This window comes from Gobius niger (genome assembly GCF_951799975.1).
Source record: "Gobius niger genome assembly, chromosome: 14".
NCBI classification, from domain to species: Eukaryota; Metazoa; Chordata; class Actinopteri; order Gobiiformes; family Gobiidae; genus Gobius; species Gobius niger.
This window is the reverse complement of record NC_136865.1, coordinates 15341318-15354768: the sequence shown is the minus strand read 5'-3', so window position 1 is coordinate 15354768 and position 13451 is coordinate 15341318. Positions and strand designations below refer to the sequence as shown.

General features: G+C 40.1%; 1 protein-coding gene across 1 annotated transcript in view; it reads left to right on the top strand.

The window, feature by feature from the left end:
- rapgef5a (Rap guanine nucleotide exchange factor (GEF) 5a) overlaps nt 1–13451 on the top strand; it is a 36809-nt gene that overhangs the window by 5542 nt on the left and 17816 nt on the right. Inside the window, exons 2-8 of the mRNA XM_079570601.1 lie at nt 3609–3659; nt 4924–5030; nt 5501–5622; nt 5975–6152; nt 11203–11284; nt 11373–11421; nt 11502–11575. Of these exons, the coding sequence (XP_079426727.1) occupies nt 3609–3659; nt 4924–5030; nt 5501–5622; nt 5975–6152; nt 11203–11284; nt 11373–11421; nt 11502–11575 (663 nt within the window). The remainder of the gene's footprint in view (nt 1–3608; nt 3660–4923; nt 5031–5500; nt 5623–5974; nt 6153–11202; nt 11285–11372; nt 11422–11501; nt 11576–13451) is intronic.

Genomic DNA, 13451 nt, shown 5'->3' with positions numbered 1-13451 from the left:
TTTGTATTTATAATCTGGTTCACTATGTTTAGATTTCCACTGCTGTGGGATTTTCATTGAGAGTATTGACAACTATATATTTTTTGAAACCTTATGGTGTAAGCAATGAGGAAAACAATGTTTCCATTTGCTCTTGTCATTTGGTAAAATTGTGCAATTATACATTTTTTCCATTAGAGTAAATGGGGAGTTCTGGTCATTGCTACGGCAACACAAGGGTTTCATTGACTTTTTTGATCGGAAGGACCAGATGGAATTTTTCTGCCAAATTTTGCAAATTTACGGCAAACTAAGTTTTTTTTGCTCCCCATATAAATGTTATTATCGCACCTTCTTTTTTTTCTTTCTTTTTTTTAACATATCAAATAATGGAACATTGTTTTTCTGAATGTTTATTTTTTAGAAATTATACAGTGAACCTGACTATTACACAACCGGATGAGAAAAAACAAAACAATTTGCCATCTTTTTTTTATTCTCTGCAACTGACTCTTTAAATGTTTTGGTAAAAAAAATTGCAATATTGTTGTTGCAATATTTAAAAACAGTAACCTTGGTTAAAGCTTTATATTAAGGTGTGCTTGCTAAGTATTAATAAGGTACTAATAAGCGTTAATAATATGCTTGTAAAGTATTAACACACTGCTTATTATACTTTTATCTATTAACATACTGCCACCATTAATAATAATACGTTTATTCATAGCCAACCGTAAACCTAACCCTAAAATGATTACTAATGCTTATTAATACTTTAATGAGCACACCTTAATCTAAAGCGATACCTAATATTGCTTTATTCTCTTACTGGGCAGCTTTTCTTCCCTTCCTCTTTCATAAACCGAAGATTTAATTTTTATGTGCCTTATAGACAAAGAGCAGGAGCTTCTACAACATCAAGTAAAAAGTAGAGTCAGAAATTGAATAAAGTCTAAAAAATAATTTGCATGGTTATACATTTCTGTCAGCGCACCAGCAAACCGAGTAGCTCTATTACAGCTCGTCCTTTTGCGAAGCGCATGAACCCCCTTCACCAAGATGTAAGAAGAGCCGAGTGGGGGGCATTGGGTTCAGGAGTATGAAAAGAGAGAGAGGAGCTCCACTTGTCCGTGACTCACTGTCCATAGCTGGTTTTTCACGTCTTTATTTTGTCTTCCTCGTATGACAAATCTGTCTAGGAGCCGACAGAAGCTTAGCGCAAATTTGTGAGTGTTACGTGGGGCTTGCCAGGAGCGTGCCGTGCAATTGCTCTTGACTGTGCTCCGCAATCTAATCTGAGAGTAATCCATTTCTTGTAGATAATGGCCCCATCCCTGTCTCCCCTTTCCTCTGCATGTACACACTTTGAAGATAAGCGTGTCAGCATGCGGGCTTTCACTATGGCAGCTATACGTCTCTCCCCTCTCCTCTTTTGTCAGCGTTTGGTGCAGCAGCCGCCTCGCTCTAAAGGGGAGACAGATTTGTGATACAGTATAATGCAACACCTGTAGCGCCGGGTTTAGTGAGGGGGAGACGCTGATGGCGGAGAAACAAAGGGCCTCTCCAAAGATCTGCGCTCAACAGACGCAGACTTGGAGATGCACAGATAAGATAGAAGAGGGACAAAAGGGAGAGAGATAGCAAAAGTCAGAAACAATTTGAGTCTGCGCGCGTTTTCTCTGTGCGCTCAGCCAACTCTGAGTCAACCCGATTTTAACACTTGATCTGCAACTTCAAGTTAGGTTCATTTGCCAAATACATAACTTGGATGTTGTTTTGTTATAGAAGCATGTTATACAAACTAAAACTGGAAAGGATTATCAAACACATGCTATGATCATTTCCTCCAGACACAAAAGGAACACATTTTGGATATGGACACAGCATTTTACCTTTAAGCTAACCAGACTGAAAGGTCTAGGGTTACAGCTTTTATTATTTATTTTTTTTACCATTATTCTGGCCCATCAGCTGTAAGCTCTTGTCAAGCTTTAAGATTTGGGTAAAGCGGAACTGGAGAAAATGTGTTTGGTTAAGGCTGGAGTTAAGAGGTTAAACCCAATAGGCCTGCAATCAATGTTAAACAATATTCTGATTTTAAAATGTATAATATTAAAAAAAAGGACAAGGACATGTTAAATTTATGACACCCTTCATTTTTATTTGAGTTACTATGTGAACAAAAACGAACAGAAAAGACCGACCAGCTGCAACAGAAAAGAAAAGGCACAACTTGTTCTGATACTGAAATACTCTGGGGTGGGTTTTGGTTCTACATTAAATAAAACACACATATTTGTGTTGGTACTTTAGGAAGGCCGAGTCCGAAGTCTCACTGTTATTTGTAGTAGTGATTAAAGCTGCTGGGCCTGAGTATCTGGAGTATATCTCGTTTTAATCACCAGCCCGCCGTCTCCTCGGACCTCCTCGGCTTTGTGTGAGCCGATCGCAGACAGTATCACGGCTCTAATGAGGATCCCACACACTCCTCTAATTATTTCTCTTATTCGCCTCTCATCTCACCGTGCTCCATCTCGCTCATTCTCTCGTTCGCTCATCACAATTAAAATGATCTTCCTCGTCTCCATCTATACACCCCGCTGCGCTACATTCACGCACTTTATCACTACGCTCCTTTCAAGAATTGTACTTCTATTTGATTCCTTCTATATCTTCCACCCTTGCTCTGGCTACTCTCCTGTCGTGAATCGGTTCCCTTGACAGAAGTTGCACGGCTATTGCATTAGATGTGAATGCCGCCCTTGATCTGTTGAGTTTTAATGAATGACGACTTGATGTGAACTCCATGCAACACACGGCCACAGTTTGTCGCGTGTTTTTAGCTGCCAAATCTGAATATGTAAGAAATAGAGTGGTTTGATGCTCACCTTTTGACAGATATATATGCCAAAATGCTACTATACAACGTGACAAAGTAAGTATCCCCAAACTAAAATGTACCTGAGATTCCTCTGCGTCTGCATCAAAGCCAACTCCCTCCTTGGAGAGCGGTGATTCACGATCGAAAAACACCAAAACGACATGTGTTAACTACATAGTAACAACCTTTTCACTTACATGTAATGACCATGTATTCACCTAAACCAATACCATGTGGTTGTTTGCAATTCACTCTACTGGCATAAGGCTTTCAACCTTTCACTGTAGCCGGTGCAGCTAATTACTTTCATTTTTAATCTATTTTATGAGCCGTGTGTCACCAGTGTCAGCGCTTAGTCATCCAGCTCCTCTGGCACCTATTTGCTAATCCATAAAGATTAGGGGACTGTTTTTTTATTCTCTCTGCCAGGTGAATGGGAGGTGGGGCAAAACCGCTTTGAGCAGTAGCTGTAATCTGGCACAGCGTTTGCAAACAACACGGATGGAAATCACTGTATAATGTTTATTTTTCAACAATGTATTAGTTGATTGTTGTTTTGGCTGTGTCAGATTACAGTGAGCCTTCCCCATTCTATGACTTATGACAGTCATTCTTTTGCACCATTGTTCTCATATCTCTAGTAATCTCATATCAAGCAGACGTTTCTCATTTCCAGTCGTTGTTCTTTCAGTGTTGTATTTACACTTCGAATGATTCCTAACGTAATTTATTTGTTGTGTTTTAACAGCAATCACCTGACACCATCCCGGGGCCAAGCAGTGGACCCGCTGTACACAAGGTGAGCATACACATGATGTCATCTTTGTCTGTTTAACCAATACATATGACATATTTGGGAACATTGCCTACAAAGGTGAATACAGACTTCTTTTTTTTTTTAAATACTCATTCATTACGGCCCCTGAAATCCCCCCAAACATGACAGAAACACAATATTGCAAAAAGTAGCATCTAAAGTATTGGATGAGACTAATATTTTTGTTGGTTGCACCAGTTTGCACTTTTGGATCCTTGCCATACAAGTAGTAAAGAGGTACTGAGTTGTCAACCCAGATGGATTTTGTATCTAATATCCCTAAAATAACAATGCAGGCCTATATCCTCATTTAAATTCATTGATAAAGGATGTTTATAAATTAAGGCCTTAAAGTGCATTTGAGGTTTTTGAAAATATGACTAATTTTGAAGGTTTAACATCATCTGTCAGAATTTTTTTTTACCTGCTGACAGTACAATAGATAAAGGTAAAGTTATCTATGTCACCAGAGCAGTTTGACTCAATCATTTCCATTGACTTAACATGGTCGGCACGGCAACAGTTTAAAATTGTTGTCCTTCTTCTATGTCACTTCCTGTCAGTCCAATAAGGAAGTGACACTATAAACATCACAAAAATGGCCACACTTAAGAAAGCTGGCTACAAGCTTTAGCAAACTCTTAATATGTTTTACTATACTATGCTTTAGCAGAAATTGTGTCTAATGTGTCATATGCACTTTAAGAGCAATAAAAAGCAATAAATCAGATTCAAATTGGCATTAAATCTAAATTTCTCAGAAAATATAACTTTTCCCTAGCGGTAGATCCCACAACAATGACTTTGCTTAACTATTTTTAACTACATTTGTCAAAAGCACAAAAGAGATGGTCTATAACAAATCCAGCTGCAGTTCTTTTACACTTTATTTTGCTTAAAGTTTCCCGTTGTGTCCAATTTGGTTTTTAGATAAAACATTTCTCCTCCTTCCCCTGTTTGATTGAATGTTTACAAATCTGATCAAATTAAATATGGCAAGATTAGAAACCCTGTAAATACAAAGCAGAATAGATGGTGAGTGTATTGTTTAAGAATTGGCAAGGAATATATGGAACAACCTTTATATGTTTAACCCAGAAATGTGATTTTATATTAAAGTGTGTATAATAGTATGGACTTTTCCAATTGTTAATTTGAAAAGAGATTGTTCAATGCATTGGTCTTCCTGCTTCCCTCCTTTCCAATCTAAAACTTCAATAACATGTACACCGTACTTGTGTATCAGTCCTGCTCCCAAAGCTTCCCCTGCGCTGGACGCGCCGTAAGGAACGCCTTCCTCTCCCACGGACCCTACCCGGCCAAAGACAAGATTCACCTGGCCAGAATCATACGGTAACCCCGTCTTTTTTTCACTCCTTGTCTGATTTTACTTTTTGAGATTGTAGAGCTCCGGGATAGGACTTCATATAAGATTACATGTTGTCTAGACATGGAATAGCAGTAAAAAGACTTTTATATGGATAGAAAATTATGCTTATTGACACCAAATGAGCAAGTTTAAAGCAACTGACAGGAAAAAATAGCACAGAGAACCAAAGTAACCCCATTGTTGTTGTTGCCCATTAAATAGGGCATAGGGGATTTTAAAGTGCAGCTGCAGTGAAGCTCCCTGTAATTACATTAAGCCTTGACAAAAAGTATTAAGTGATTCCAAAGAAAAGGCTTGCGAAGCACAATCAATACAATCGAATGAAGAAGTCGAGCTTTGTGCCAGAGGAGAAAGTGTGCATCTCCGCTTATATGTGCCCTGTCATATTGAACGTTTCCATGTTTTATGATTTTCCTTGCGTTCGTGTTTGCAGGCGCAGCTATGTGGGCGTGGAGCTGGTGCAGTGGCTGTGTGAGCAGTGTGTGTATGTGCGCTGTAGGACCACTGCTGTGCGCGTCTGGCAGGTGCTGCTGGAGCTGGGAGTCCTGCTGACCGGTAAAAACAACACACTCACTCACTTGACTCCCTTATAGTCAGTACCTCTCCCACTTAAAACTAAGCTCTGAGCCTTTTTATTTGTTCTGCTTATTCACGAGAGCTCAGAGTGAAAGGTGAAGAGCAGGGAGAGTAGGGACTCAAACCCACCACTGAACAGACAGTTGTGGGTTTGTGTTCCGTCATATGTGCAGCCTCCTTTACCACCAGATTATGTCCTGCAATTTAAAACGGACAAAATTGCACAAAATACGAATAATAAGAAAGATTCATGCTCTCATCCAAGCTCTTCTTTCTATTTTGTCATATTCCCCATAAGATTCAAACCCCTCACTCGTGTGTGTTTCCACAGTGGATCAGCGCGTGGTGTTTTCTGACTCGAACACCTACTACCAGTTCAGTTTTGAGGAGTGTGACTCTCCCTCCTGCGACTTTCGCTCCAATGAGGCGGAGTGGCCAGAGGCTGTTCGGCTCCTCCTGCAGCTCGCGCCCTACGTCCAGTTCCGATCGGGGGGCGGGACAAACAGTCCGTAAGTGCTTACTTCAAATCAATTTTATTATTATTGCTATTACTTCTTATGAGGAAATGACGGGAAATTTAGGAAGTTAAAGGAACTAGATGCAAGTTGGTCATTTTTGACTCGCTACTGCCACCTCAGGTCTTGCTCATAACTGCAGTTTCTATATTAAGGTCGAGCATGACGGCAATTTGGACTCTAACAACTTTTTAAGTGACAGTACAGGATTTTAGAGGCAGTTGTGGTGAACAGGTCTGGGCTCATTCAACACCTTAGGACATGGCTGGAACATGTAGGGGGAGGAAAATACATAATTTTAACATTTTTAAACTCCGTATAGTCCTTTTAAACTACTGGATTTTTTTTGTTCAGCTATTTTAGATCAATAGTACATTTTCTAACCAAGATGGTGATAAAGATTTGTTCGAGAGATCATTACCAAATACTTGCAAAAAAAGTAATCAAACATCAAGCATCAAACATTTTCTCTTCTATATTAGCCTGACACGCCGCAATGTAGAACTGTGCAGTAGCCCATTCTGTAGAGTTTGTTGAACGTCCATTCTCATCTGAATGTGTGCCATTGTCATCATGAGAGTTGGTCAGTTTGGCCTAGTTGTGGCTCGTTTTCTTTGACCTGGAATCAGAGGCTCGTGGCAGCGCTGAGACTGTGTCAGAGCTGAAGTGACAGAGCTTCATTTCGGTCCGTGATCGAGGTCATTTGTCTGAGTTTGTGTATGCATAACGACATGAAGTGGTCGTGTCTGATTTGCTGGAAGACACAGCCACTTTTCCACTGTGAAAAACACTCCGTTTTACCGCCTTCAAGATGTTGCTCAAATCCCAAGGAAAAACCTAATCTCCTGTCACTTAAATCCTCAATCTGCTTATGTAAAAGCCACACTTGCACCTCCACATCCACAACACTCGCGAGGCAAGCAGACACTCCCGGGTGCGCGCAGGCAGAGGTGTCAGCCAGAGTCCCCCAATCGGCCGCTGCTCTGTGTGGGATTCCTGCTGAGCCCGTCACTGAACTCAATCTGCCACTCAGACAGGAGGCAGGAAGGTGCCAGTGAGAGGTGGCAGAAAAGAGCATACACTAAAACGGTGCGGGACAGGGCGCATGTCCACATGTCTATGAACTTCAAAGGGCATGTTTACAGACACCAGAAAGCATGACAGCAGAGTATGTGTCATGCTGGCGAATATACATTTCACACATTTTTTTTACATTTTCCGGTTTATATTTTAGTTGTGGGTTTTCTAGTGCAGAGTCTATTCTTTACTTTACATATTTTACATCGGGCTGGGCAATTTATAGACCTTTTATAGAAGTCGCCATCTAAGCTTTGGTTAGCTCAGTTGTCGGAGGCTTCTTTATTCGGCAGATCCTCCAAACAATTCTGTGGCTCTAACAGCACCTGTTTTGATTTTGGATGAGAACAATGGAGGATTTTTTTGTTTGATTAAGAAGCTGGAGTGGAAAGCTTTTTTTTGGTTTAGTTCATGGTGGATGCCATGATAGAAAAGCGATATTTGTATATTTTCAGGATTAGAAAGAACAATTTAATTGAAAATCGATTGATTGATCAACATGAGGGTTACCGCCCAGACTTAAAGCCACGCTAAGCTGTTCCATATATGCATTTCCACATTGTATCACTACATGTGCAACTTTGAAACAGCGTGCTAACTTTGTCCCGCAGAAGCAGAGACGACTTCTGCCGCCTCATACACACCAAAACAGGGTCTACTACTGACTAAAATAATTCCTGGCAACTTTAAAGAGGCTAGATGCAAGTTAGTCATTTTATGCTCACTACTGCCACCTTAGGTCTTATGCGTAACTGCAGCTTCTATATTAAGCTTGTGCATGACAGCACTTCGGACCAAATTAACACCTTTTTGAGTGACAGGATTTTAGAGGCAGTTGTGGTGAATAGCTCTGAGCTCATTCTATAAATACATAGTTTTAACATTTTGAAACTCTGTATAGTCCCTTTAAAATTACACTTTTGACTTTCTTCTGTAAGCAAAAACTTTGATTTGGAGGGTACTGTTAATGATATTCTTTTAACATATGAAGATCGGACAATGCACGAACAGAAAATGCGACTGAAACTTTGCAGTTTTCATCCGTGCGTTCTGGAGAGATCTATAAGTTACAGTCTACTTACAAACACTTTGCTTGTTTTTGCTGTTTTGCAAATCAGTTTGACGCTGTGCCACATTTATTAGAGGAATGCAGAGATGAAATCAGATCATGCGTTCAGTGCTTGCAGCCTGTCAGTCACTTGGCTGTGGCGCTGCTGGTGCCTCTATTCGACTGTCACACCATGATTCCCCTGAAGGCACCAGCTCTGGCACCCACTCGCTCTTGATGCTGGGAGAACCTTTGTAAATCTACCTCTAGTGTTGACTCATACAAGCACTGGATCTTTATTTATGTTCATAACAATGACTCCAAACCGTAAACCATGATCAATGGCATTATTTCTGACAGTTTGGATATGTAGCTCACCCTCACTGTAAACTGAAATTACTTTTAATAGTAATTTACAATATTCACTATTACACTGCCAGAAATGTAATTGTATCACATCTGCATCCTTTTACATCTTTCAATATGTATCAATATTGTTTTTAGAGGGTGTGTAGGGACAATTGCATTTGTTAGGTAAGCAGTTCTTCTCTTTGCAGCAATATTAAATAAACAATACCCGACCAGAGAGCTCGGTGCTTTGAAATGCATAAATAACATGTACAAGAATAGCTTTTTAGTCTCATACACAGCACTGCAGCAGTTTGAATGAATATTTAAAAATCACTGAAGCTGTTAATCCACAAGTTAGAAGAGTTAGTCAAATATTAACAATGGAGAAAGCATCTTTTTCTCTTTTTTTGTTCTTGTGTAATTTTAAGAAGATTGTGAAACAGAAAATGTTTTGCATAGAGCGATTCAAAACGCACACTTATCTGAGGTGTGTAATGATGCTGTTCTATTAGATGAAGGATATCCATAGTTAGAAGAGATTGTTGGTTTTCCTCATTATTTCTTATTGCTGTTACTTACAAGAAATCTGTAGCTCAGTGAATGAATGTGAATGAATATGAATGTCTGAGTGTTTGATGTTTTCAAAATTACTGTATTAACATTATACAGTATATCTGCTCATTCACGTCAGATCAAGAGACAATTGTTGCTCATTAAACAATTGTGATTTCTGAATAAGATTCGCTTTTTAGAATAAAGACGGTATCATGACAAGTTGAACTCTCCATTTAGTGATGATGTCATAATGTCAGGTGGAGGGCAGGGGCCAATACTACTCTATGGGAGAGATACAGTTTTCGTAAAAAACTCCAAAATGAAACAACAAACAAATGTTTTTCCTCATCAGGGTTGATATTTGAATATATATATATAATAGTAATCATCATAAATAATATTAAAAAGTAGGAGGAAGTAGGAGGAAGGAAAAAAAGGTGAGGGGGGGTTTCATGGTGTCAATGACAACACATGATCACACTCCTTTTATTTAGTTCTGTTAGTTTTACTTATTCACCCAATCACGCAGTCCTCCTTCCCCAAATGTACTCCACTTGTCTCGTCTATTGTATTTTGTGCCCTCTTCACTTATATAAATATGCACTTCATGTCTTTTATGTCCATCACTTTATGCCTGTGTAGTACTTTTGGACGCCCCTGAGAGAAAGTATTTGGATATTGGTTTATATGTGCTGAGAGAGGAGACAATGAACTTTGATTCTTCCAGTAATGATTGAGATATTAACCAAAAACTACGACAAAAAAATCTGCAATTTGCCAGCTACCACAGTTACCATAGTTACTGTCATACAATTTTCAGTTGCTCCACCTCAGTTTTAAACTATGGGCTCTTTAGCATATTGTGGATCGTAATGCAAGCGGTCCTGCTGCCAAAAAAGGATCAATAGTTGTTGAAGTTTCTTGGATGAGGTACGAAATGTCTACAACTGTCACACCACAAATCCTGAAAATACAGCATTTTGAACTGTACATAACAATTTTTTTTTTTTTTTGGGTTGTGGCTTGTCATCTCGGGGTAATGGTGGGTTCCACATGTCGTCCCAACCTCCACAGCTTCTGCATCCTCACCTTTTATGAGATTACACTGTAGTCACTCAAACACATACAACAACTGGGCTGTAGCCTCTCTTTCATCCTCCTCTCCCGCTCGCGACTATTACTCGTACCAGCAGGAGCAGTTGATAAAATCCAAATTATATGCAAAGTGAGTTGTGTGTGCGTATGTGTGTATGTGTGCGCTGTAAAGGAAGGGAAATTGCGTTTCCTTTTTGTGCGTGTGAGGCGGTATGTAGAAAACCAAGCACTTCTAAGCGAAACATATTAGATCAGTGGCCCTGGGGTGCAGTCTGCTGCTAGTGGAAGCAACGCTGTGTTATTGCTGTGGGAGAGATGCGGCGTTTACCCCAAAACAACCACTCGTTTATACAGCAAACACTATATACGGCACAAATGTATCAGAGAGAAGGACTCGGGCTCCTGAACCCTACACAAGATTAACACGTCTTTCCTACATGGCCGACACATGTACGCACAGGCGCCACACACACAGCCCCGACATCAATACAAGGGTGTGTCTGCGAGCTATTTTAAATGAAGCCACATAAAAGAGCAGAGGGGGGTGCACGGAGCGATGGTGCGCACAAAGACAGGAGAACTCAGAAGATGGATGAGAAGGAAAACAAAAGCTGCTGATACTACTGCAACTATTAACTCTTACTTTTTACTAGCACTAGGCTTCGTTCATTGTAAACAGCTTCCTCTTTGTCTTTTATCCAACGGGTTTTTGCAGTCTCTCAAACGTAGCGTGACTATCAGTTAAAGTGTACATAACAGTTGCCACACGCCCAATCATTGGCTGCAGAGCTTTTTTATTTAACCAGGGGGCACTGCAGTGTAGAGAAGAGTAAAGGCCTGGAGGGATCCCTGTGTCCAGTCTGAAAGAGGCTAGGCTATAAATGAATGTACTAATTATTATGTTTCTGTGCGTATTAGGTCAGAAGAGGACTCTGAGGGCAACAGAGACATCTGTAGTGAGATTCTTCAGATGAGAGCTCTGGAGAGGCTCACTTCTACAGTCAGTCTGCTTTTCTTCATCATTGTTTGATGTTAGTCTTGATTTTGAAGTTGTTGATATTGTTTTTCTTGCTGTTTTCATTGAATAGGTGCAATGTGAATTGGCAGCGGCTCTCGCTCGCAAGACTCGTAAAGCATGTAAGTAAACGGCAAGATATATGTGGAAGTTTCCCCCGTCATGTAGATTAAATCCACTTTCTGTTTGTGACTGATTTCAGTGTCGGAGCAGGACTCTGAGACGACGGAGACGAGCCAGCAGGAGGCGCGGACTCCCAGTGAAGAGAGCAGCCCGGTGTGTAGCGCCTCACGCCACACCACTATAATTATTTAGAGGCATTTTCCTTCACCCATTCATCAACATCTCATTGTGAATTTTAGATGTCGTAGCTTTATATACTTAAAAAGATTATATTTGTTATAATAGGCTTACTAAAATTCAGTCACTTCCTCTTAGTGTGTGTTAAAAAGGATGAAAGTCAGACCTAATGACATTACTAATCTCTCCATACGTTACTAATGTCTGTAATGTCTATAAAAACACATGAATGTTGCGACTCAGATCAGAATTGTCCACTCTCTCAACGCTCTGGGATTAACTGCACACATGAGCATCCGTCTCACCACCGTTGCCTCCCAGGTCATTCAGTGCAAGTGCGTCTCCGTGGCGACTAAATGTAGAAAGCAGGGTCAGCATGCTCCGCTCCCGGTGCCATCTTTGTGCTGTAGAAATGTCTTTTTCTGCATCAATTATGTATCCACTGTGCACACCAGAGACAGCAGAGAGCACGGCCGGGAAAAGAGAAAAAGATTCTCTGAACCGTAGTGGCGCAGAAAGTATATTTTGTTTGAAATTTTGGGGGGGGGTTCATTCCTTCATTGGTTTAGCACTCAGAGTAGTTATGTGTTTCTTAGTAGCCCATTCATAGAAATTTTACCATACAAACATACCATAGTAAAAATGTTTAAAATTAAGAAAGATTTGACATTGTTTTATAGTAATTAATTATTCCTTAACTCCCACATTAACCAAGCACATTTTTTCCTGTTCAGCATTATCCAAAAAAGCGTCAAACGAGATGTAAACAAGGATGAAATGCAACAAAAATCACATCATAAAAGCGACAAAACAATCACAAAACAAAGTAAAACTGTCAAATTGTAATCAAAGTTATAATAAATGTGACAAGAAGAAAATGTGCTTGGTTAAGGTGGGAGTAAGAGGTTAAACTTGATCAAAATAAAGCTTAAGAGCATTCAAGATTAAATGTTTATAAATTCAGTGCTACCATAGAAATCCGCCACATCGGTAGGTTCTAGCAACACAGTCCTGAGCTTTATTGAATCAGAATTTTGAGATTCATAAATGTAAAAGAATATACATAGTTACACATATCAGAAAGGCAATATAGGTACAGTACCGGTTTGTAAAGCCTTTATTTTTGCCATTTTTCCTTTTGAGCTTCATAATGTCGTCCCCTGAAATGGTTGCCTTTAGCAATAATCTAATGTAAATGTTGTAGAAATAAAAGTCAATCCAATACATAAAAAGCGTTTCCAAACTTTTGACAGGTACCGTACGTAAGAGAGAGGGAACAGGTACGCGTTTATTCCTGAGTTCTATGTGTGTTCACGGAAGCGGTCACAGAATCACAGGAAGAAGCAGACGACAGGAGGCTCTGCAGACTGTCCCCGATAAGAGCACAGATTGTCACTGGGGCCACATTTCCCACTCAACACAACCTGTGGGAATCTGTCAGTGCATGTTCACAGAGCTGGCCAAATCTAGAATAAAAACGGACAGATCTGAAAATGTCGGGCATCTCTCACATGGTGTCAATGTCTTTGCGGGGTAATTTCAGAAGTGTCCCTACTCCCTAAGAAAATGGCTTTATTTATTCTATAATGTGATGCTGAAGTAATATGGCTTTGAACTTTTATTTTCTCCTTTTACTGGGTCAGAAAACTGAATTTGTCTAAGTGTTCTAATATATATACCCATTATTGTATACTCGTCATCTAATAGGAAGGCCTGACCTCGCTGTTAGCCAAACGAAAACACCAATTTCTCCCTCGCAAGGAAAATAAACAGACCCAGCTATCTGCCACTGGCCATAAACATCAAGCCAGCAGCCCCCAGGAGAGCCACCTCCGCTGCCTGTGCCGCCCGC